This window comes from Pleurodeles waltl, chromosome 4_1, assembly GCF_031143425.1.
Source record: "Pleurodeles waltl isolate 20211129_DDA chromosome 4_1, aPleWal1.hap1.20221129, whole genome shotgun sequence".
Taxonomy (NCBI): domain Eukaryota; kingdom Metazoa; phylum Chordata; class Amphibia; order Caudata; family Salamandridae; genus Pleurodeles; species Pleurodeles waltl.
The window spans coordinates 441,478,781-441,505,825 of record NC_090442.1 but is presented as its reverse complement, the minus strand read 5'-3'; the positions used below and the strand labels follow the sequence as shown (position 1 = coordinate 441,505,825).

The 27,045-nt window shown below is 43.3% G+C and overlaps 1 protein-coding gene across 4 annotated transcripts in view; it reads left to right on the top strand.

Moving 5' to 3' along the window:
* Positions 1 to 27,045, top strand: part of SEMA3A (semaphorin 3A) — a 428,574-nt gene that overhangs the window by 109,724 nt on the left and 291,805 nt on the right. For all 4 annotated transcript variants that reach the window (XM_069228709.1, XM_069228710.1, XM_069228707.1 and 1 more), the window contains one exon: positions 3,662 to 3,819. In XM_069228709.1, coding sequence (XP_069084810.1) covers positions 3,662 to 3,819 — 158 coding nt within the window. The remainder of the gene's footprint in view (positions 1 to 3,661; positions 3,820 to 27,045) is intronic.

The following is a 27,045-nucleotide window of genomic DNA, read 5'->3' as shown; positions in this document are numbered from 1 at the left end:
GTGCCTTGGCAAGCCCGTTGTGGAAGAAAACTCACCACCGCGACCCGGGTAAGTTCAGCGCGACCGAAGCGTTCTTCATGCCATGCCCCCGGGGGACCAGAGCACTCGGAGAAGTGCCCCCGGGGCACCCTCAGGCTCCAGCTTGTGAGCTAGTCACTGCTGTGGCCCGGGAGAAAGGGCTGAGGACAACCCAGTGCACCGCTTCGGGTGCAACTGGTAGAGCGGGATAGAAGCCTCATCGGTGGTCCCCACTCCACCAGGCCTCCGGTCCCAGTGAGGAGTGTGAGTTTGGAGGGGAGTCCTCATCGAGGCGCCTGCACATTGTGGTCTCTCCTTTCCCCCTTCCTTTTGGCTGGGGTTTCATGCTGGTTCCCCCGCCCTGGTCGGAGGGCCCATAGTGGCCCAGGAGGGAATCCCCAGAATCGCAGGTCCGAGAAGGGGCCCGATCAGAGAACGAGAGGGGGAGCATACCGCCTACTTCATCAGGCTCAACCCGCGGCCCGTTTCATGCAAAGGAGAGCCGGGGCCTCCCTATTGATCTTCTTGGCACTGGAAGTGCTTTCTTCATCCTAAGACAGGTACTTTTTCACAGACATAACATAATTCTTATGTTTCTATTATGGACTGGCTGGAATTGTTATGCTATCCTGTTTTTATGGTGTGACATATATAGGTTGATGTTCCTTTTATTGGCATGACACGCTGATATGCTTTTATGACTTGCCATATGTTCTTTAATGTTTCTTTTATGGATTTATGAGACGTTTATGAGAAGTGCATTTCTTTAATATAATTCTTGACTACTGCTTATGTTGCAGAATTCTGATTACTTGTGTGTTCTAATGTGACTACTGCTTATTCTTGCAGAGTATTAGTAACCTGTGTAACATTTTGACAACTGCTAAGGTAGCAGGGTATGACTGACATGTGATGTTTGGTCTAATTATGTTTTGTGCAATACAGTTTCTTTTTACATAGCTCAGTGTTGTGTTTAATTTGTGGAGTATTTATTGCATCATGTGTGTTGTGTATGTTGTGTATGTTGTGCAAATGCTTTACACATTGCCTCCGGGTTAGGCCGGACTGCTTGGCCAAGCTAGCAAGTGGATGAGCTGTGGTTATCTTAGAGGTGTAACTGCCTTATCCTGTCTAGAGTGGATGGGTTCTGCCTGGCTTAGGTGCATACCTTAGCCAACCAGAAACCCCATTTCTAACATTGGCAGTAATGGGATAGGACTTGCACTTGCACAATACCATTGTGACTCATTGTTGCACCACAAATTGCACTTAGACCACTACATGTTCTAATTCTCTTTTTTTTTAAATTATTCTCCTGCTAACATGCCATAAAGATCATACTCCATGGATAATCAGTTTAGGTACTTGATGCTTGCAGTCTCTAAGCTTACCACATGCATGAACTGAGTAGTGATCCCTGTCACCCTGGGGGGTTTCGGCGTAACACTGTAGGGCCATGACATTTAGGTCCTGGAACCGTTGGTTGGGGTCAGAGTATACTCCTCCTGCCTCAACCTAAAGACATGGGATTTGGAAACTACTAACTTTTAGCCTATAGAACCATTGCGGGAACATGACTAATCTAGCAGATGGTCTGCCGAGGGTGCTTTGCCAATGGGCCTGACTTCACTGCAGCTTCTGCTATGTTTTTCGCCATGGCAGAAATCAATTCAGGGAATCCAACACCTATTGTCATCTGACAATGTCAAACCCTCTTCTTGGCTTGTAGCCTTGCAAAACTTGAGGAGATCCGATTTCTGGAGAAGCATCCAAGGTCACAGGTAGGAATCTTCACCTGTTACAGTGCCGAGCATCATATCATCAATGTTGATGGCTTCCTGGGTCGAAACTCCAGACTTTTCCCACTCAGAGGTTTTTCACCCTTCATCAATAACTTCACTGAGACCTTGTCCTTTGTCAACCTGTCATTGATGAGCCCATCTTCAGCTCTGACCAGCAGCCTTGCCCCACTGAGGACTCCTTGAACATTTTCTAAGTGAGAGATAACTTTCTGACTTGGACCAACCTGGTCCTCATATCTGACCAGAGCTACATCATGATCTGCATCAATCCTTACCCTTGTCCTGGTCTAGCATAACCAATTATCTGCAGCTTGTGCTTTGCACTTTTTTATTCAAACATTTATAAATTCAATTATTCTGGTCTGCTTATTAGATTTCTATAATTTTTGTGTCATTTTGTCTATTAAACTAATCTGTATTTTTATTAATTGTATTGAGATTATTATTGTGTTTTCAACTATGTAACTGTTTTGGGACTTCTAAATGCTTTACACATTCTCTTAAATTAAGCATGTCTGCTCTGTACCATAGCTGTTAGGGATTGAGTCTGGTTTAAATTACTGAAACCTTTACTTGACCTCACAAAAATAGTGCCATTATTACGTGTGGTGGACTCCCATCCACCCCAATCATTAATCCACGTTCTCCCACTTCTTCATGGGGAAAATAGTTGCTCGTTGATTGTCCAGTTTAATAAAACCTGACCTTCAAAGTGTAGCTAAGTTCTGCTTTGAACTGATAGTACTCTTACCTGCAAGTCTGGCTAGTGCTACAAGAGTGTCAAAGATGGCTCTGGGTCTATCCTGCCACATAAACATTGTGGCCCAGATTTAAGAGGGCCTAGCACCATTCTAACGATACATTAGTGTCAGTTTTTATACGCTAATGTGGCGTTAGATGGCCCAAAACACTGCACCATTTTTACAAAGTAGCTCAGTGCATGCATTGTGCCACTTTGTAACCCTTTGCGCTACATTATGCCTGCGCCAGGAATAATGTATGCAAAGGGGGCGTTCCCCCATTATGGGGGGTCCGGAAAAAATGGCGCAAAAGAGATTTCTTTGTGTCATTTTTTTCAGCATTTTTAATGCCTGCTCTGAGCAGGTGTTAAAAGGAGGCTCCATTGATTACAATGGTTCTCTGGGTGCGTTGCCGGATTAGCATCAACATTTTTGATGCTAATCCTGCAAAGTGGCAAACTAAAATAAAAATATTCTGATGCTGGTTCCCTAACTACCACCATGGTGCGCCATATATTAAATATGGCACACATATGGTGGTGTTAAGGGGGCGCTAAGGGACGCAAGAAAAGTGGCGCTGCACATAGTTTCATAAATATGCACCTGTGTGTTGACTCTGAATACTTATTTTCCGTACACTAGATATTACATAATTGAAAGTATATCTATTACATTTAACATAAAGATAATAGTAAATGAGAAATTTCACCCCTTGTGAAAAAGAGATGACAATGTGCAATAAAAAAATTGGCCTATTAGCATATCACAATTGTAACCTTAAAGTATGCGAGATTTCAAATGAGTGCCTCAAACACAGTTCCTCCCTTTGCTTACTGTGATCTCACAACTGTATCGACTGATGTCCAATATCTTCATTATTGCCACGGAACTGTAATTTCTGCACTGTTTTTGGTTGGCACCTAGCTATTAAGGCATTTTAGCCATGTGCACGAGCTAGTGTGAAAGATAATTTTTAATTAACTTATGGGGTGCTGTTGTTTAATCTCAAATATGATAATTTATATTTTCATGGATGGTGTTTGTGTAAACATTTGCTTAGTGTCAATACGTTAATTTGAAAAAAATGTTTTTATTTCATAGAGATGTTGGATTCCAACAACGTGATCACGTTCAATGGCCTTTCGAACAGCTCCAATTACCATACGTTTGTCTTGGATGAAGAAAGGAGTCGACTGTACGTTGGAGCAAAGGATCACATATTTTCTTTCAACATGGCTAACATCAAGGATTTTCAGAAGGTATTGATATTTATATTTGAAGGCGATGACTAACCTAAAAATGTCCTAGACTAATGTCTAATAGGGTGTCTGTGCTATTGCCTCTTTGACACACTGTCAAATGCGCCCACTTTTAGGTGTGTGTACTTCTTTTGCATAACCCCTTGAGCAATAATTACATAATCAGTTTGATAGGCATGTATTTGCTCATTTAGCTCCCTGTAAGGGAATCCTCATTGGCCATTATCAGATCATACAATCTATAAATATCAGCTTTAAAATGACGTTATGATCAGTACATTCATTTCACAATCTCATCAATTTGTTCATTTTCAAATACTGATAATGATTACCAGATTCTACATTGCACCACCATTTCTCTCATTGTTTGCCTCTGTCAGCAGCAAAATCTTTGAAACACCTAGAAACATCAGTATGATGGCTCAGCGTGTTAATATACCCCATGCAATGAATTATGCAAGATCTGAAAGGCAGAGGTTCTAACCAAGAACTAAACCTTACCTTCTTCCAAATTGCTCAAATTAAGATCTAATAGACTATGGGGCATATTTATACTCCGTTTGCGCCGGAATTGCGTCGTTTTTTTTGACGCAATTTTGACGCAAAACTAACTCCATATTTATACTTTGGCGTTAGACGCGTCTAGCGCCAAAGTCCATGGAGTTAGCGTCATTTTTTAGCGTGGACACCTACTTTGCGTTAATTATATGCAAGGTAGGCGTGCCCATCTAAAAAATCGACTCCGAGGCATGTGCGTCGGATTTATACTCCCGGGCAAAAATCACGCCCGGGAATGGGCGGGTCAAAAAAAATGACGTAAGGCCGCTTTTGCGCCGTTTTTTTGCGCCTGCAAAAGGCAGGCGTTAAGGGACCAGTGGGCTCTGAAGGAGCCCAGAGGTGCCCTCCCATGCCCCCAGGGACACCCCCTGTCACCCTTGACCACCCCAGGAGGACACCCAAGGCTGGAGGGACCCATCCCAGGGACATTTAGGTAAGTTCAGGTAAGTGTTTATTTTTTTTATTTTTTTGTGGCATAGGGGGGCCTGATTTGTGCCCCCCTACATGCCACTATGCCCAATGACCATGCCCAGGGGACAGAAGTCCCCTGGGCATGGCCATTGGGCAAGGGGGCATGACTCCTGTCTTTGCTAAAACAGGAGTCATTTCTATGGGGGTTGGGAGTGAGAAAAAATGGCGCAAATCGGGTTGAGGCGAAAAAATTGCCTCAACCTGACTTGCCCCATTTCTTGACGCCCAAGCCCCATATCCCCCTACGCCGGCGCTGCCTGGTGTACGTCGTTTTTTTTAACGCACACCAGACGGCGCCGGCGGCTAACGCCGGCTAACGTCATTCAATAAATACGGCGTCCGCATGGCGCTTCAGAATGGCGTTAGCCGGCGCTAATTTTTTTGACGCAAAACTGCGTTGGCGCAGTTTTGCGTCAAAAAGTATAAATATGGGCCTATATGAGAGTTCACCTGGTATTTTAGAGTACTACAAAATAATAACATTAGCATTATCAAAATGCGGTTATGTAAAAGCCTTCATATTGCTATTACTCTAGACTGCCTGGGGAGTTTGTAGCATGAGGGCAATAAATGAAGCCAGGAAGAGGGGCAATAATTGCCCTCCGATTATATTATTGATCAAAGCAAAAATTGTGATTGTGTGTTTTATCTGATGTGCAAGAATCAGAGAATGTCAGAAAGGTCTGAAATTGCACTTATTAGCTGTTGTAAAAGGGGTATGTCATGTAAATTTTTTCTACAACAACACTCAAGAACAATATTGGCCAAATGCGTGTCCCAATGGGGCAAAATGTGCATTATGTGTGGCATAATGGGCGCGGGTTTGCACTTCCGGTGAGGCGGGCCAAAGACCACCCTGGGTCAGGGGGAGTGGCCCGGTGCTCCTAGATATCACGCGGCTCAGGATCATCGTGGGTCTCACAATGCGGCACAGAGGTGGGGTGATGTGTGGGTCCTGCACACACTTGTTAAGGAGGGCAAGATGAGGACTCAGCCTTTTTAGCCTTTAATGCTCGCCCATGCTTTGCCTGATGCTGCTCTGCAGGGTGGGACTACGAGCAACTTCACCTCTTTTCTCTGACACACCTGACTTTTAAGTCATGTGGTTTGTTCGTTTTGTTGATATTTTAACCTTGTCTTTTGCTTTTAGGGTCTATTCAAGTTACAAGTTATTGTCATATTGGGTGGGGTGAGTTCATGGTTGGCAGGAATTTTCAGGTCACCTGTGAAAGTCATGAAGTTTTGTATTCATGATAACTTTGTTTGTAGGACCTCAAAGGGGTGTGCTTACAGCATTTGGAAGAGAAGCTGTTAGTGGAAGAGTTGGGATGGTCGCTTCCATGACCTCAGCGTAGCTCAACACATGTGCAGTGTCGCTTTTGGTACACTGGCCCTTTGGGGCTATAGAGTGTAGCTTGTGTCAGGGGATCAAGGCACGGCCGGTTGCATGGGCTGGCTCTATTTTGGATGGGGAGGCTTCCCGATGTTGAAGGGCCATTGGGCGAGCAGGCCTTCTGAAAGTGACTTACGGAACCACTAGTTTGGTCACAGGAGGAGCATCTTTGTAAGAGATGCTCAGGGAAATTACACTTAGTGAGTAGGTCCTGGAAAGGGCAGGGGTGACCTGGGGCCGAGTCCACCATAAGCTCACTAAAAACTAGTTAGAAGGCGACTTGATGGATAGCTAACTCTGTTAAACACCTGACTGGATGTAAACTCATACAAAGTGTTTGAAGTTTGCGTTGAACTTTCTGACTTCTTTTTGTTTGTTTTATGGTTTATGAATAAAATACGTCCTGAGCTGTTTAAAATCTCTAACCTAAACAAAAATGGGTTCTCGGGCTAGGTTATTCAGGGCAGAATGACATGTGTGGGCTGTGGGAGTGAGTCAATTGGGTAATGAAGCTTGGAGGGAGGGATTCGATTGCTCCACCCACATATACTTTAAAGCAGTTTCCAATATGCCCCTGCCATATAAACACTTACTTCACTGCATCATTCAAACTAACACAAGTATCCTCCAATTTTACAGACTGGATACCAACAAATTATGGTGCTGTACATGTAAACTTTTTATATTTCTGAAACATGAGATTATATTACCATATAATGGGGGTCATTCTGACTTTGGCGGGCGGCGGATGCCGCCCTCCAAAGTAACCCCTTCGAAAGACCGCTCCGCGGTCAAAAGACCGCGGGGGTCATTTCGACTTTCCCGCTGGGCCGGCGGGCGACCGCCAAAAGGGCGCCCGCAGGCCCAGCGGGAAAGACCCTGCAACAATGAAGCCGGCTCCGAATGGAGCCGGCGGAGTTGCAGGGGTGCGACGGGTGCAGTTGCACCCGTCGCGATTTTCACTGTCTGCAAAGCAGACAGTGAAAATCTTTATGGGGCCCTGTTAGGGGGCCCCTGCACTGCCCATGCCAGTGGAATGGGCAGTGCAGGGGCCCCCATGGGCCCCACAACACCCGTTCCCGCCATCCTGTTTCTGACGGTGTAAACCCCCAGAAACAGGCTGGCGGGAAGGGGGTCGGAATCCCCATGGTGGCGCTGCTTGGAGGATTCTCCGGGCCAGGGGAAATCCGGGGGGAAACCGCCGGATCCCCTTTTCTGACCGCGGCTTTACCGCCGCGGTCAGAATGGCCCTGGAAGCACCGCCAGCCTGTTGGCGGTGCTTCCGTGTCCCTCCACCCTGGCGGTCCATGACCGCCAGGGTTGGAATGAGGGCGAATGTCTTCAATTGTGCTTCTTCTAAATTAAAATTATGTTCCTTTTTTGAACAACAATCACATTCTAAAATAAACGAAACGAAATAAACTGTAAATTCAGTTTCTTGTTGCCAATATTTGTTCATAATCTTCCGAACCACACGCCAAATCACTTGATGCACTTCCTGCTATTCACTAGGCAAGGTTATGTGGGAAATGTTAGTAAATGCTACTGCGCTATAAATGAGCTATTCCCTGGCAGGCAACATGAAAAAGTCACCTTAATGGTATATACCCCTCGTTCACTGTTTTGATTATCCGGCTGAGCTAAAAACTTGAACAATGCAGAAAGTGATGTGGAATGCAAAATTCGGCACTGTATATTACATAGCAGAGAGGGAGTGGACAGTCTAGAAAAGGAAACTTATAAAAACGGTATGATTGTATTACTATATACAACTTAAGACAAAATAAAGCCAGATTAAATTAAGCAGGATCAAAAATAAACAACCAGCCAATGAAAACTAAGTAATAAAACCTTAGAGACTCATTTAGAGATTGGTGAAGTGCAAGCACTGTCATAAAGGACAATGATCCCACCTTGCCAAACTTGTGGTCCCTGCACTCTATTTAGAGTTGGGTACAGTGCTATGTTTACACTGGAAGAGCCTCCTTTGTCTCCAGCGACATCAACCTCTTTCCTGATGGCCTGTCCACCAAAGGACCACCAGGCCATAGCCTTGTCTTCGTGCCATATTTAGGGATGGGTGACCATCAGTAATTTTCCCTGACTGTTTCCACCACGCATAGAACGGGATACATTGGCAGAGAATCTGTCAAATGTCCCACACTTGCCGGGAGACAAAATTATTGAGCATCGGTGCTATTTGGATTTTGTTTAGAAAAAGCAAACTCTGCTTTGGGAATTTGTTTTCACTGAACGAAAAATGTTTGTCGCGCATGCACATTAAATATGGCCCCCACTTTGCAAACAGGCAGTTCATTTAGCAATTCGATCATTTAGACTGTGACAGGTCTTCCATTCAGGGCTGGACTGACCGTCGCAGGCATTTTCTTGGGAGGCTGGAAGGGTGGGGGCTGGTTGTGCACCCGGTGGGGATCGGGTTGACGGCGGCCGATTTTGCAGTGATGCTGCAATATTACCCCTCCCCTAGTAACAAAAGCAGCAGTTTTTCACTCTTGCATCCCCAGCTCCCAATCATTGCCCCCCTCTCCCAGGGGCTGGTCTGACAAGGTTGCCAGGCCTGCTTTGTGTTCCCAATCCAGCCCTGGTTCTATCACTCTCTAAATGACCCCGTCAATATTTAAGTTTTCTAAGCAACATGTAACAATCATTCCTAAAGGTTATCATTGAATATTTAGTGAAGTAAAGATCTAGGCTAAGTTGAGTTGAAATGCTGTCTAATGAAATAAATACTCACATTTGATCCTATAACAAGGTACCTATGGTTTAGTTGGGATCAGAAGCAGTGCTCCGTGAACTTTAAAGTCACAATTTTGTTGTAATGATTTCTCAAAATTACAGCATTTATCTAAGCTATTTTATTATTTTCTTTGATTCCTCGCTTTGGGTAGATCAACTTAATAATTTTCTTAGGCATCTCTACTTCCACAGGGAAGCATAATAGGATTTTTGGCCCTACTCTCCACACTTAGGGGCATATTTAAGAGCCCCTAGCACCTCCTTGTGCCACATTTGTGTCATTTTTAAAAAGCAAATGTGGCCCAATGTCATAAAAAACACCACACCATATTTACAAAATGGCACAATGGATGCATTGCACCACTTTGTATCCCTTTGTGCCTCATTATGCCTACACCAGGCATAATGTATTCAAAGGGGGTGTTCTCCCATTAGGGGAGCCAAACAAATGGTGCAAGGAAAGCTAAGAGATTTCCTTGCACCATTTTTTCAGCACTTTTAATGCCTGCTCAGAGCAGGCTTTAAAAGGAGGCTCCCATTGCTAACAATGGGATTCTGGGTGTTTTACAGGATAAGCATCAGACTCAAGGAAAGCTGTTGTATATAAAAACAGTTCAGTCAATCATTTCTGGAGATCTTAGAACCCTAGGGCCCGATTCACAAAGGTAAACTTCAACCTTTGGTCTAAATTTAGACTAAAAGTCTAGGGGCCTGATTATGACCTTGGCAGAGGGATGTCCTGCCCACCGTTTTACAAGTTCCATTATATCCTCTGGGAGACTTATGTTTTTTTACCCCCTTGACAGATCACTCTGAAACATCCCTTGTACAACAAGATTCACTTGAACACCTTTTTTGGAAAATTTTGTGAAGATTTGTGAAGATTCGTCAAACAGCACTAAAGATATAGGCAAGTTAAAAAACGCTTTTTCAATGGAAACATGGTCCTAACTATAACTACCTACTGGTGAACGCCAGCAGGTGATATATATATATATATAGATATAGATATGCGAGAACCAGCCTGCTCCTTTAACAATAAAGTTTTCCAAAACAAAATAAGTATTGACAAATCCATAATAATGGCAGCAAACATCAGACCTATTGCCTGTAATGTAATGCTTGTATATTGTAGTAGTACTGATTACTTGCCTTAACTAGGATAATATCACCAAATATATTACATGCACTTCACGAATACCATTTAGTATGAAAACAAATATTAATATTGGTCTATTTAAAAATTATAATCACATTATATCTCATGTTGCCTCCCCATTTTAAAATTCTTATGACGTTGCTCTATGGTTCATGTAAAGACATAGACTTACAGATGCGTTATTTGATTCAACACGTGTAGTGTTGTGGTGTTCCCAGATAAAGGGTGCTTTAAAATGTTCGCATTGGCTAGACATGCAATTTCTGATGTTGACAGTGCTTCAGCAATAAAGATGATTTGCAGCCATCTCTGACTGTATGACTTTCCACCTGTCTGAAGGATTAATGCCTCCTCACCTTAGGCATGAGGACAGAGACTCGGAATGCCACACTTAGTCATTCCACAGGAATCCAAAATATATTAGCCCATTGAGATCATTTTACTGTACTTGTGGTTTCTTAACCTAAGGGAGTTTTTTCAGCAAGTAACTAGGGTTTGCAAGACTCATGAAATACTTTATTGAGTTTCAAGAACAAACAGTTTACTGAGAAAATGGCTAGCCGCTAAACTATCTTGGCGATCTGTAATCTGGGAGTAATGTTTTCATTATTTAGTACTCTAATGTTACATACTCACATCTGTCTGCAAAATGCGACAAAGTCACGAGGGCTCTTCTACCACCCGTCCATTCTAATGACGTAAATATAACAGACTTCACCCATTCTTAAATATCTTCTATATCAGGTGCATCAATAGTGTTTATTCGTTTAACATGTTGCAATTGTAAGGGGATATATTGCTAATTTCTTAGAGAACCCTTATGCAGTATTAATAAAAAATGTGGAACTGCCTTTAAGAGGATGCAGCTCTTAGTCATTTATGGTGCCCATCGAAAACCCCTTTAGAACACCACTCTTTACGTCTGGCGCTTCCCTGCTAAACAGCTAATGGTGACATTGCTCAGGGATGACAGGTTACTTAGATTAGTGAGGATAATTAGAACATATCTATAAAATAGCGAACATTATCATTAAATTGATCTATTAATGACAGGGTAACCCATGTGAATATTGATTACACAATGTTTTCAATCTTTTTCAGCAATTGCTTTTCCTATTTCCTGAAGTGCTGTGCATTAGGCACCCTCCAATGATCCTCCCAACTCACCTATACTAATTTCTGCGAAAATGATTGGAATGCAAGTATGCAGATGTTTGAGCACATGTTTACAGTTTTGTGGAAGAACAGAGTTTTTACAGGCTCTTTGTCTTCAAGTGAGACAAGTTCACTCAGCAGTCAGGTCAAAAAGCATTGGCTTAATGACTGTGTTTGTTATTTTGTTATTTCCATTTTTATGAATTTGAACCAGGTGTTAAATGCATAGCTTATTTGAAGGTGGTTACAGGCGGGGCCTGTTGACACCCTTTTTTTGAGGACTTATGTTTATCATCAGACCCAGATCAAGAGAGAGGACAACATATGGGGAAAGAGGAAGAGAAAGATGGAAAGCCAGTGACATAAAGGATCAAGAAAAGTATGTTGGCAGATAAACGAAGTATAAGGTGAAAGCAAGACTATACAGCATTGATATTTTGCAAACCCTAGGATTTAGAAGCAGCGCTGACAGGCTTTTGAGGAAAATGTGGGCCTAAGAACTTAGGGCCATATGTAGCAGAGGGTTTTACCCATTCTATGTCTATGGGAAAATGTGTTCCTACATATGGCCCTTACTCCTTTACAAACTAAGCACTACAAAAATGGTGTTAATGTGAATCATAAAAAAATACATATTTTTCCAACATTTTAGCATGCACAGACTACAATATAAATCATACTATGGTGTTATTATATTAGGACCTATGTACGTGTACTAGCAGTAGTTAGAAGCAGATGATTCACCAAGTTATGTCACCCTCTAAACCATCCAGTGGCATCACAATCTGATATCTTGTCCCTACCTATCCCTCATTATCCTCCAACAGATATGCAGTACATGGGATAACATAAGGTAAAAATTGCTACCCCCTTGATCCACTCCATTGGTGTCCATGTGTTGAACAGGAGAAATAGGAAGAAAGTTCAATACAGCAGGAATCCCAGGGCCCAGGATGCTGACCATGCACATTTGGATTCTTTTAATATGGGCTGTGAATTAATTGAGCTGGACACACAATGATTTTTGAATTACTTGTATTTTGGTCCTTTTAAAGGTAGCATAGAAAAATGTACTAGTGTTTGGGATAAGGAATTTTCAGATTCTGAGAGTGGTTCCTGAGAAAAAGTATGCCAAGTTGTGGTGTTTCCCAAAACCTAAACTTTCTAGGGCAAGAGTCACCAAATATTGTAAAAGGTGGAGCCTGCCTGTGATGTTTAGGTTTCATGTCAGGTATTGGGGCTAGGTGGTGTGAAGTATTCTATGCCAAAGTAGGCCATTCTGTAAATACACCTTTGTCAGTGGGTAGCTGTTGGAAGTTGGGTTGCTCGTTGGCAGAGATATGCACACTGTCGAAACAGAAACCACAATCCTAGTCAGGGTAAGTCACTAATCCTCCTTATGTTAACCTGTGCTCACCCTCTGGTAGCTTGGCACCGAGCAGTCATGCTTAACTTAAGAGGCAATGTGTTAAGTATTTGTGCAACAGTAAAACAGTGAACACACCACACAATAAGATACCACACCTCGTTAAAAAAATAGAGCTTAAATTATTAAATAAAACAAGAACAAACGACAAAAATCCAATAGGTAGAACTTAACATGTGAATTTTTTAAATATAAAGTGTGAGCACTTAGAAACAAGGGGATAACTGGTCATGCCGAACCATGACAAAATCAAGAACTCAGGTCGACTGTGATGGAGCACAGGCCAGTTACAGGGACCCCCATTAGGTCCACTGAACAAAAGTACCTTAATCCTAGTTGCTTCAACATCAAGGATGCAGGGAGCAGGCTAAAGCGATACGTCACTGTTGATCCCTGCAACAGAAGCGATGCATCGATTCTTTCCCTGCAGTGACAAAGATGCATTGATTTTTATCACTCAGCAACAGCGATGTGTCACATCTGAGATGCAGAGGTTTTGAAGGTGATGTGCCAAAGTCGATCTGCGCCGGAGAGGTGATGAGTCGACTCCTATCCATGTAGTTGGGGTCCATACGCCAGTTTCTGGTCCATGAAACTGGGGTAATGCAACACTTTATAACTACTTCCAAGGTCCCAGGACTGGATTGGCACCAATGGCAGGGCAAGACCCATAGTTAGCAGAGTCCACGGGCTGTGGCAGGTGACATGGAAATCTTTTGTGCCCTTTAGACTTCAGAAAACAGGAGGCAAGCCAGCAAGCCCTTGGAGTCCCTTTGGTTCTGATGTAGAGAGATGCAGGTCCAGTCCTTCTCATTCCGAGTCAAAGATGGAAGCAGGTCAGCACAGTAGAGCAGAAGTCCAGCAGAGTGGCAGTCCTTGTAGCAGCACAGCTGTCCTTCTTCCTGGCAGAGTATCCACAGGACCAGAAATGTACTGATATCTGGGGACCATTACTTATACCCTCTTGGGCCTTTAGAGTGGGAGAGACTTCAAAGATAGGTCTTTGAAGTGCACAGAGTCCCTGCCCTTCCTGCCATGGCGCCAGACTCACTTGGGGGGGGGGGGGGATATGCAGCCCCTTTTGTGTGGACAGAACACAGCCTATTCAGATGTAAGTGTCAGCTCCTCTGTCCAATCCTGGCCAGGATGGGACTTTAGGCTGTGGTTGGCCCATCAATCACACCTAAGCTCTCTTTGTGTGTGGCTGTCTAGAGGGAATTCACAAAGCTCAGCTGTTGCCCACCCCAGATGTGTATTCAGAGACAGGCAGAAGGCATCAAATAGTTAAAGTAAGAAAATGCCAACTTTCTAAAAGTGGCAGCTTCAGAACTGCAATTTAAAATCTGACGTCACCATGATTCCAGAGAGACCAAACTTGGGGGTCCCTTCTCTTCCCAATTGGAAATTCACTTATAAAATGAAATAAGGTGATCACAATGTTATCTCATGGGAGAGATAGGCCTGATGTCTCTTCTAGTAATACAATGTACACAAACAGCTATGGGGCAACGTAAAGCAGGCAGGAAGCAATGCAGACAGCTCCACAGAAGTAATGAGAAATATGACTTCAATAACTCCTAAAACTGACCATTTCATATTTCACTCTTGATACATTTGAACTAGAAACAGAAATGACTGACAGCGCTGCTCTTGCGAAGATGCAATACGGTATTCACAATTTCACCATCTTAAGGTTTGAGTGGGGCAGTTTAGAAAAATCATATTGGTTATTTTAGTAGTTTCAACAGTTACTTACCAATTTTTGGGATTGTCTAATTTAATTTAACATTTTTGCCACTTAAGTAAACATTTTATGAAGTTCAACAACCTTGTTAACTGAAGAGCATTCATATGTGCTAAGAGTTCCAGTGGTGATAGACAGTTTCTTACGGGACAGCGTGTGTGGTCTCCAAACCTATCTCTATAAGTTGTGGAATGCTTGCATCTCATTATCTAATCCAGCGTTATGTCTTTCTTGCTTATTTGGAGCCAAGGATATGGAAGTTGAGATGACTAGGTTTTGGAATTCCTTGTACCTATGTTTCCAGAAGCAAGGAGGAATTCCTGCTGAATACTGCCACTGAGACTCAATAGGAGTTTGAAATTGGAAACTGATACCAGCCATGTTAACATGTTAACAATACAAAGAATATTCTGCAGAGTTTTTCCATTGAGTGCCACAATTTTTAAATAATGAATCCTGATGCCTTGGCAAAACATTAGTGCAACCCTGTGAGACCAGTCACACACAGTTTGACTTTGTCACATAGCCTCAAAGGCATCATTATTCAGCCCCCATTAAATCAACAAATCAGAAAAATCACCATGCTGATCGAAGTAGGGCTAGTATGTATGCTACACACCTCAGTATCAACAAAGTGTTCGACCTTCATCTCTTTCCATCTATGAAAAGGAGAACCAAGTTCAATTAATTTTGGTCCCTGGATGTAGTTAAAGATCAGTTTCTCTTCTCTCTTCTATCCTTCCAGTGACTTCCAAACACCCACTGGAAAGCAAGAATGAAGAATAATCACATAATGGAGAGTCACTATGTCAATGTTTTAATATTGATTTGCACTTAAATTATCTCCACAATGTTGATTACGACAATCTGGTTATGCTAAGTAGATGAGGAGTTACAACAGTAAATCAATACTTTTCTATATATGTTTAATTGACAATCTAGTGATAGTCAATATTGCGGAGTGAATATATGTTCGGGATGATATTAATGATCTTGAAAATTGTGATCTACTACAGATAAAACTGAGAAAACTGTCCCTGTGCAGTTTTCCCAGGAGCAACAGCCATGGATGAAAAAAAAGCCATGGACCAAAAAAAATCTTCAAATGTATCTAATAAACTTTGGTACAGTACAACTAACATTCTAATAACTTTTATACACTCAGTGAAAATGTTGGCCACCTTCAACCTTTCCTGCATAAGAAACTTTGCCTGTGTGTAACTATATATCTTACAATCAAAATTCAAACTGCCATTATATTGCAAAGCCAGCAACCCACCTGCAAGGTTAATATATTTGTATGGGGAGAATCACACATTTTGATTCAGCAATTTGGAACCAAGGGACAGATGTTCAAAACATTTTGCACGTTGCAAAAAGCATACCGTGATGCCCAATCCCCGTTTTGCGAGTAGGTAACCTGGTTACCGACTCGCAAAACGGGACTGCAAGTCACAATTAGGAAGGGGTGTTCCCCTTCCTAATTGCGAGTCGCAGCGCGATGCTGTATTTTTTTGTGACTGCGTACGCGGTCACAAGGCAATCGCAGTTACCACCAGTGTCACACTGGTGGTAACCCATTCGCAAAAGGGAAGTGGTCCCCATGGGACCCCTTCCCCTTTGTGAATGGCATGAAAAACATTTTTTCAGAGCAGGCAGTGGTACTATGGACCACTGCCTGCTCTGAAAAAATGAAACAAAAACATTTAATTTTTTAGTTTTGTAATGCATCTTGATTTCCTTTAAGGAAAACGGGCTGCATTACAAAAAAAAACTGCTTTATTTAAAAGCAGTCACAGACATGGTGGCCACCATCCCTGTGAGTACCACCACTCGCAAGGGGGTCGCAAATTGCGACCCACCTCATTAATATTAATGAGGTGGGCCTTTGCAACCCCCTTGCGAGTCGCAGATGGTGAGTCGTCTGACTCACAATTTGCGAGTCACAATCCAGATTTTTACTACATCTGGCTCTAAATACCATAATGCAGCAAACTAGAAAACGTGCCATTGATTACCAATATTTTGTATTGAACCAAACTTCAAATTGGCATGTGTGTTTATTTTTTTAAACGCCCTGCCAGTACAAAGAAAATTTGTCACCAATTTCTGATTTACTAGGAGCCCGATTTACAAAGATAAAGTTAGACCAAAAGTCTAACTTTACCTCTTTTCGGTATTCTCAATGCGACTTACGAGTAGAATCTTTGCCACAGCAAAGGTTCTGCACTTGTGGCAGAGTTTAGACTTTTGGTCTAAACTTCAACTTTGGTTTAACTTTAACTTTGTGAATTGGGCCCTCAGTCTTAATATCTAGTAAGTTAAAAAATATCATTTTTAGGGTTGAGCCTGCGAGTGCATGCAGTAGCACATGTGTCTTGCTTGGAGACTCTGTTGTGAACAATAAAGGACCTGGAGACCTCCTGTGACTTTCCATTTGTTGGCTTGCATGGCTCTCTCCTTTACCACCATGTCATTCATCATTACTGGTCTGTTATAATTTCCGTTCCTCTCTGTGGAGCAGGGACCAAGCACAGATTGATTCAACTTAATCAGTGCCTGTCAGCTGCTCCCGACATGATTAAGGTACTATTTTGTTCTTTTTAACTTCTACTGCCCTTCAAACAGAAAGCTCGTGAATATCAAAAATGTGCCTAGCACGACAAACAAAATTGCAAAGTTTTATTTTTTGTAACTAACTTTCTTTGATTTTGCCACGTTGTCTTTTCTCACATGTTCTCTTTTCTTTTTGCTTGTGGGAGCTGTTGTCAAAAGATGGCAATTATCATGTTTTAAATAATGCAAAACGACATTGTTTCCTTATTATGTGTAATTCCTGGTATGATGCTTTAACACATAATTGTTCAGTACACCCCAATCCACCCCACTCTAATCAGCTCCACTACCATCCACTCCACCTCACCCCACATAATCCACCCACCCCAGTCCACTCCAACCCACGCACTCCAATCCTCCCAACCTACCCCAGTCTAATCTTCCTCACTCCAGTTCACCCCACTCTAATCTAAAACAATCTACACCACTCCAAAACAGTCTGCCCGCTCCAATACAAAACAATCTTCCCCAATCCAATCTGCCCACTTCAATCCAAAACAATATGCCCACTCCAATCCAAACAATATACTTCGCTCACTTCTACCCCACTGCTGTCTTTTTTCACTTGAATCCTAAACATTCTACCCCACTCTAACCTGCCCAATCCAAAACAATGAGCCCCAATGCAATCTGCTGCACTCCAATACAAAACAATCTGCTGAGCTGCAATCCATAACAATCTGCCCCACTCCAATCCAAAACAATCTGATCCACTCCAATCTGCCCCACTCTAATTTTCCCCACTCCAGTGCAAAACAATCTGGACTACTCAAATCACCCCACTCCAATCTGCTCCACTCAAATCCAAAACAATGTGCCCCACTCCAATCTGCCCCACTCCAGTCTGCCCCACCTCATTCAAAACAATCTGTCCCACTCCAACCTGCCCCAATCCAACCTGCCTCACTCCAACCTGCCCCACTCCAATCCCAAACAACCCACTCCAATCCAGAACAATCTGCCCCAGTCCAATTTGCCCCCAATCCAATCCAATTCGCCCCACTTCATTCCAATTCCCACCGCTCCAATCCACCACAATTCACCCCACTGCATTCCAGCCCACACCAAACCAATTCGCCATGCACCAATCCAATCCATCCCAACCCAGCCTAGTCCAGTGTACCCCATTCCAATCAAATACACCTCACCCCAATCCAATCCACCCCATCCCAATCCACTCCAGTCCAATCCACCCCACTCCAGCCCAATCCACTTTACTCCAGTATGATCCACTCCACTCTAATCCAACCCACTCCAATCCATTTCACCCCACTTCAGTCCGCCCATTTTACTACAATACAACCCTCCTCACTTCAACACAGTCTAACCAGTCTGCCCACTCATATCCACCCCACTGCAACCAAGTCGACTGCTACCCAATCCACTCACCCCAATCCAGTTCACTCACACCACCCCAATCCATCCCACTTCAGTCCTCTCCACTTTAATCCAACCAACTCCAGTTGAATCCAGTCCACATTAATCTACCCTCCTCCAGTCCAATCTACTCCACTCCAAACCACCTTAATCCACCCTACTCCAACCCAATCCACCCCACACCAATCCCATCCAATCCAATCCACCCCACTCCAATCCTATCCTATCCGATCAACTCCAATCCACCCCACTCCAGTCCAATCCTCCACAATCCACTGCACTCCAATCCAGAAATCACCGCCCTCAATCCACCCCACCCCATCTCAATCCAATCCAATCTAATCCACCCCCCCATCCACTCCAGTCCACTGCACTCAGTCCAATCCACCGCACTCAACCCAGTCCATCACACTCAGGCCGATCCACATAACTCCAATCCATCCTCTCCACCCTAAACCAATCTAATCCACCCCAACCGGATCCACTGCACTCCAGTCCACACCGCCCTCTCCAATCCAATTCTCTCCATGCCATGGCATGCCAATCCGTCCACCCCATCCCACCCCACTCCAATCCAATGCACCCCTCCAGTATACTCCTATCCAATCCACCCCACTGCATTTCAATCCACTACACCCCACTCACTGCAATCCAATCTATCACACTGCAGCTCACAACACCCAAATCCAATCCGTCCCACTTCACCCCATTCAATCCACCTCGCTGTAATCCAATCCACACCACTCCAATCCAATCCACCCCACTCAACCACACTCACCCTATTCCAATCCACCTCACTCACTCCAATTCACCACTCTTATCCTCCAATCCACCACACTCTAACCCAATCCAATCAACCCTACCTCCTCCCAGTTCAGTCCACCCTCTCCAATCCAATCCATACCACCCACCCCACTCCAATCCAATTCACCCTAATTCTATCCAATCCACCACAATCCAATCCAGTCCAGTGAAGCCCAACCACCCCATTCCAGTCACCCCCCTCCAGTCCAATCTAATCATCCACCCCACATTACTCCACTCCAATCCAATCCACCCCTCTCCAATTAAATCCACCCAACCCCACCCCATCACTGCAATCCAAACCACCCATTCAATCCAATCTAATCCACCCCACTCAAATTCACCCCAGTGCAATCCAACTCACCCTATTCCAGTCCACCCTTCCCCAATCCACCCCACTCAACTCAATCCACCACTCTCTAATCCAATCCACCCAACTACCTCAATCCACTCCAACCCATTAGACCCTATTTCACCCCACTCCACTCTAGAACACTCCCTGCCACTGAACAACTGAACTCTACTCCCCTCTACTCAACTCTACGACAATCTACCCCCATTCCACTCTACGACACTCAAGCAAATCCACTCTATGACACTCTACTCCCCCACTCAACTCTGACACTCCACACCGCTAACTTTTAGCCATGCTGGAGAGCAGCCACACTGGTGTACAACATGGCAAAAACACATTGCCAAAGCCAATAGCTCTTATACAGGCGAGACCTATTGGCTTTGCCAATGCTTGTTGGACCATTTAGTATTGTAGAACCAGAGACAGTGTTTCTTTTGTTATTGTCTCAAACACACATTTCCCTCAGCAATAAAGCAGTTCTGCACGCTCTGGACTGTGCCAAAGAGCAACAATTTTGAAACAAGCGTAGGAACCACCGAACTGCATGGGAATTGCTGTTCTTTCATCTCTAAACAGTGACCAGGATTTCTGTGTTAAGTTACAACGTGATGGTTTTCTTCAAGCCTCCAACTTTTTTTAAAGAGATTCCATGATGCTTTTAAACTAATAAAACCACTCACTTTTTTCTTTGCGCTTTCACTCTCTAGACACTAACTTTTTATGTAAGATGCATTGCTTCTGGGTTTCAACATTTCTTTTACTAGGTCCTGAACTCTGACATTTATTTTATATATGTGTCCCCAGGGGTCTGAAGTAAATAGCCTGTCGCCTTCGTTTTGACGGAAGACAGGCTATTACTTTTCGTCTCTCTTCAGTAAATATGAAGGAACCGCCATTTCAGTGGAAAGCAACATCCATAGGTTATGGTACATATCAAAAGTGACAGCTGTGAGGGGTACAATTCAACAAGCAGGACTGTAAACTGTGTGGGTATTCCTCTCAGCGGAAATGTACATTTCCTACAGTGTCTTGTGAATACGTTTTGTCACCACACCTTTGTAGACGTACGTTTTTGGTAAGTGTCTATTCATACAAGTGTGTGTGTGAACATGTTTTTCCTAGTTTCATATGTATTGAATATCAAGGCTGTAACCCAGCCTTCTGCCATTCATACTTCATTATCAGAGGCTGCCATTTCAATGAGAGCTTGACATTTTTTGAGGATCATGTTTAATTCTATATCTAATTCCTAAAAGCTTTTCAACAAGTGTGAATAATTGACTGTCAGAGGGTCATATGTATTCTAGGAGATGAGATGTACGCCCGAAATGTAATGCAAGTAACCCTAAACCCAAAGAAGTATTCACAATATATCAGTATACTTTTCTTGCACCTTCACATTATTAATTTTACCAGAATATGGTGTTCGTCTACTGTATGCCCCATCAAAATTAACAGTATAGATCTGACATTCCATTTTGATCTTGCAGCAAACCACTCTCCATGCATTTTTTCCAGAACTTTTGTATTGAGGTTTCTGGCTAAAGCTAACTGTATACAAGTTATGGTCTGGTCATGAGTCAACAATGCAAGTTACAAAAGTTATTTGTTCTTCTCAAATAGCTTTTTCCTAACAACATCCTCAAACCTGTTGCTGCATTCTGTACATCCTGCTTTTTTGAGAGGCAAAAATGTACAAATAAGTAATATTCACATAATTTAAATTATGTTATTTTGACAAAAATTTGACCTTTCCTATTCCAATGTCGGTGCACAATATCAATAGCTATTTTCTAGGTCTTCCCTAACAAACAGTGAAAGCTGTCTGGTTGCATATGTGAACTTAGAAACCAATCATTGCATACAACCCTCCTATTGCTTTCAGTTACTTGGCTTGTCATGCTCATTTGCATGCTTCTTGTTCAATAGCTTGTCTTCATCTTCTCGTCTTTGCCCGTCCTCTGGGGCAAAGCCCATTTACCATCCTTTTGATTGGCTGACTTTCATTGCCCACTTTTAGAAAGCAATTTTATTTGGTTAAGCACTCCTTGAGAGTACAAATGTTTTGCAGCATGAATCTTTTCTGGAGTCACATGCTATGTATTATTCCACCATCTAGCGCTTGGGTCTGGAATTCTCCACTATTTAGTAGTCCCTCTTCTCTTTCTTGTTATGTAGTCCTTCTTTTTTTTGTTTTTTGTTTGTTGACGGGCATCAACAGTACCTCCATTTCTGTCCCATGTGCAGTTGTCGTGCTTCCTCCAGAAGCTGCCACTTTTGGTTGCCATCTTCATATTCCTTTTTTCCACCGTTGGGTCTGGAAGCCTGCCGAAGGATTTCAAACACAGAGAAGAAGGTTGTGATGAAAAAATTCCAGAGATCACTGCAAAGTTCACCAGATTCGTCTACATCACTGATGCAGAAGTTCGAGAGAAAGAATGAAAGAAGAAAAGTTCCAATTCGGAGAATCCCCATTGAGGGGGCACCTTGAAGAGACTCGATGGAGAAGACACCTTTTCAGTTTTGTAAGAACTGCCATCACAAGTTCTCTCAAAAAGACAAGCACTCAGTCTGCAACCTTTGTCTCCCCATTGATCATTGGAGTGAGGACTGCAACGCCTGTTTGACATTCATGCTAAAAACGCTGAGGGTAAGGGAGAGACAGAGATTGGCACTTCACAGCATGCAGAGGCAGCAGGAAACAACATATTGAGAGACCTAGGCCGCTCAAATAAAGAGGAAGATAATATTGCAGAAAAAGCAGGGGAAGAAACATCGGACTCAGAGGTAATTATCATCTATGTTGAGGTACAGGGGACAAAGAAAAAGAGAGATGAGGTAAGAGAAACATTGGGCTCAAACAAATCATCTGAGTCAAATAAATCTTACTCATGGACATTGAAAGAAGCCTCTGTGTCAAAACACTTGCCGTCAGCAGGCACCCCTGAAAGAAGGAGCCTCACAGATCCCCCTAGGGGGACTCCAGTGGAGGAAAGACTCCAGAAAAACCCTAGGTGTTTAAGGATGTACAGGCCAAAGATGCTTTGATGTTGAAAAAACATGAATCAAGAGCAGAACGCCAAAGCTCATCTCTTATGTCGTTGAAAGATTCTTCCACGTACAAAATAAAAGACTCCCAGTCGCAACCCCAAGTAACAGGTCACTGAAATTGAAAGAAAACAAAAATGACTGAAGGCTGAAATGTCCGCTCTCCTGCCAAAAAAAGGAGTTCGATGACATTCTGAGTGGATTTAGGATTCCACAAAAAGCTTTGATGCCAAAAGTTCTCGGGGACAAAGGGGTGGAGGAATTGGAACATCCCCTTACCTGTAAACCTCAAGAAAAAAAGGAAGAGGTCTTTTATGAGGAGGAGGAAGAATAAATAATTGAAAGAATCCAGGGATTAGAGATTGAGTATGCAGAGCAATGCCAGGAGGTAGAGACAGACTCCCCGGAGGAAGGCGTTGACTCTTACCTGTCAAAGCCTTATTCTCACAATGACTTAGGCATTTATAATCAGGTAATCAAACATGCTGCTGATAAATATGGGGTACAGCTGGAAGAATTAAAAACCCCAGTCATGCTTTCTTCTGGAAACCCTAATACCAACACAGTCAAGAAATTAGGTTCTGCCCATGCTCCCTAGTGTCCTGGATCAGGGAAGAGCAGCATTTCAGGAGCCTGCCACTTTCAGAGGGGTAACTCCAAGGGCAGGGAACAATTATAAGAACTCGTCAAAAGATCCACTTTATATTAAAGAGACAGTACCAGCAGATTCTATTGTCATGTCAACAGCAAGGAAAAGAGCCAATGTACCAACCACTGTTGGTTCCCCTCCTGAAAAGGAAAACAAGAGGATGGAGCTTTTGGAGAGAAACGCAGTGTAGCTACCAATGGGTCATTGTCAACTTCAGTGCTCTGTTAAACTGTCATGTACACCAACATTGGGAGGAAATTGGGGCGCTAATAAAGCACCTCCCAGAGCAGTACCAAATGGTGGACAATGCCACAAATATTACCAACACATTCCTGAAATCAGCTCTGGATACAGCTGATACATCCAGCTGTGAGATGATGATGGAAGTAACCTTCTGAAGGCACTCATGACCAAGACTCTCAGGATTCAAATCAGAGGTACAGGCCAATATCCTTAATAGCCCATTCAATGGGAAACAGATTTTTGGCAGCACAGTGGATGACAAGCTAGATCAATAAAAGAAACATAAAGAAACTGCAATGGGAGCACTCCAGTTTAGGAGAGGAATGCATAGAGGAACAACACCATCACACAAACCATTCGAAAGGCTAAGTTTTCAGACAGGACACCCACCACAAGGTTATCAAGGTACCAGCCAGACAACTGTATCCCAACAAGGATGGCAAAACCAACAACAGGGCAGACAGAATTTTTGTGTTCAAAGCATAGGAAGGGGTCGGCCCCACAAGGGAGGCTCAACACCCATGCACAAGTGACTCAATACAAACAGGTAGCCTCTCACAAGTAATTTCAGAGAGAGGCAAGAGCAACAACAACAAACAACAGCTATACCTACATACAGCACCAGTAGGAGGCAGATTAAACAATGTCCTTCCGGAGTGGAGGAAAATCAGTTCAGACAAATGGATACTAAACTTAATCCAATTTGGATATTGCATAGAATTTCGAAAAATTCCCTGAGCAAAGGGGCCCAGGAGGAAAATCCATTTCAAGAAGGAAACTATACGTCTCCTCAAAGAAGTGGAAGAATTGTTGGCAAAAAATGCAATAGAAAAAGTTCCAAATCAGGAACTAAGCAACGGGATCTATTCAACATATTTCCTGATTCCCAAAGTAGAGGGCACACTGCAACCAATTTTAGACCTAAGGTTCATAAACAAGTTCATAAAGACGCAAGAATTCAAAATTACAGCACTGAAAGAGATCATCCCTCAACTACAGGAGGGAGATTAGATTGCAACTATAGACTTAAAAGACGCATACTTGTACATCCCAATGAATGCATGACACAAAAGATTTCTATGGTTTGTGGTGTACAAGATTCACTATCAGTTCTCAGTACTGGCTTTGGGAATAAAATCTACAACCAAGAGTGTTCTCAGCACCAGCAGCTCCCCTCAGAAGAAAGGGTATACATTTCTACCCATACTTGGATGATTGGCTAGTAAGAACAAGCACTTTTACGATAAAGATAAGGAACACATTCAACCAGTGATAAGGACACTATTCACGTTAGGATTCTCTACCAAAATAGAGAAATCGTACCCACAACCAAAGCAAGAAAAGTGGAGCATGCCTGATTTTGGAAAGTTGGGATTTTTTATCCGGCAATAGGTGGTTACGCTTGTTGGAAATTGAGGCAGTTAGGCAATGGGATTTCTTGATCCTAGGGTCCTATAGAACAATGCTCAGTATCTTTACTGGTCTTGATAGTGGACAGATACAGGTCAGCCAAAACGTAGTTAAAGATCTGGTGGATCCCTCAGGCTATAAGTGAGCGGGTGAATGGAAGAGGTTTCTCGTGGATCCGAAGGGTTAGGATCCCTGTTTAAAAGCAATTAGCAAATGGGAGAAGTACGAAGGGTTAGAATTAATAAAATGTGGGAGGAAATTAATCACTTGAATTTCAATGTTTTGAAAGGAGCCAATTGGTGTAGAATGCTTTATTTTAGTAAATGGCTTCTATACCGCACATCTCAGTTTTTAGCTCACATTAATTCCAACTGACCCGGACACTGTTTTCGATGTAAAGTGGTGGTCACTGCAAACTGGACACATGTCATAGGCAGGTGTGGCCTTATTCAATAATTCTGGGATAATGTATTCATTGAGTTAGAAATGGCCCTATGGACAATAATAGCTCCCACTGTTTGATTGTTAGTGTTGGGTTATGATCCCATGGGGAACTTCGCTCCCAGATTTGCAAAATGATTATATATTGCTATTGCAGTGGCTAGATCTTTATTGCAAAAGGGGCGTACATCGTTTATCCCTACCATATAGGAACAGGTTGCCAAAATGAAAGAAGTATGGAAACAGGAGCAGTTATATGCACTAAGATGCAGGAGGATTAAGAGAGTCTTCAAAATGTTGGTGATATTAAAAGAAGTTGATAGGGTATGTGGAGACAATTCTTCTACACAGACATTACTGCTGAGATTCTGAAATGACTATGATTTTGCTGCTATGCGGTGGTACTCTGAAATGAAATATGATATTATTAAATCTTTATGTTTTTGCTGCTATGCGGAGATATTGTGCAATGAGGTAGGATCTATATATGTTATATTTGTGTATATCATCAGCGGAGTATGAATGATATGTCCTGGTGCTGGATCTCAATAAAAAAAAAAAAAAAAACAGGAAAAGATATTTCTGGGTGCAAGTATATATTCTGGGGAAGGTGCTTCCCAATGAGAAGAGAACATTGATTGCAGAAACTCATCATTACCAGAGGGGACAAGTTCTGACAGTGAGAATGGGGGGAAACTACTGGGGAAAATGGCATCATGCATCCCCTTATTACCATATGCAAGACTTCACCATAGACCAATCCAGGAATGGCTCCAAGCTCAATGGTCACAAGCAACAGGGAGTTGACAGGATTTAGTGTTTGTCAGGCAAAGAATACAAAAGAACATAGGCCCTCATTACAACCCTGGCGGAGGGTGGAAAAAGGGCGGTAAGACCGCAAACAGGCCGACGGTCATTACCACCCCATTATGACATTGGAGGTTTGGCATATGCCAAACCGCCAATGTCCCGCACCGTCCGCCACGGCGGTAATGACCGCCAGGCTGGAGACAACGGTCTCCAGCCCGGCGGGCGTCACTAGACTGCCGGCGGTATCAGGACCCAGCATACCACCATGGATTTCGTGGGGTTTTCTACCACCACAAAATCCATGGCGGTATGCACCATCAGTGCCAGGGAATTTGTTCCCTGGCACTGGTTGGGGTCTCCTCCTCCCTCCTCCCCTTCCCCCGAGTCCTCCCCCAACACCCACAACCCCCCTACCACTCCCCAAAGGTAGTAGGACCCACCACCCCATTTGAAACCCCCACAAATACACCCCACACCCCTCTACACGCATGCTTACACCACTCACACACATACATGCGCACATACATGGACACATGCACACATACATACACGTTACATTTCCCTTACACCCATTACACTCCCGCATGCATACACACACTCACACAACCCCTCTACACACTCACACGCACACCCCGATTCACACACACACACAACACAACACCCCTCCACCCCCTCCCCTAACGGACGATCATCTTACCTGTTCCGGTGATCCTCTGAGAGGGAACGGGATCCATGGGGGCTGCTCTGCCGCCAGCACCCCATCACCAGAACTCCGCCATGCCGAATACTGGGTCATATTACGGTGGGCGG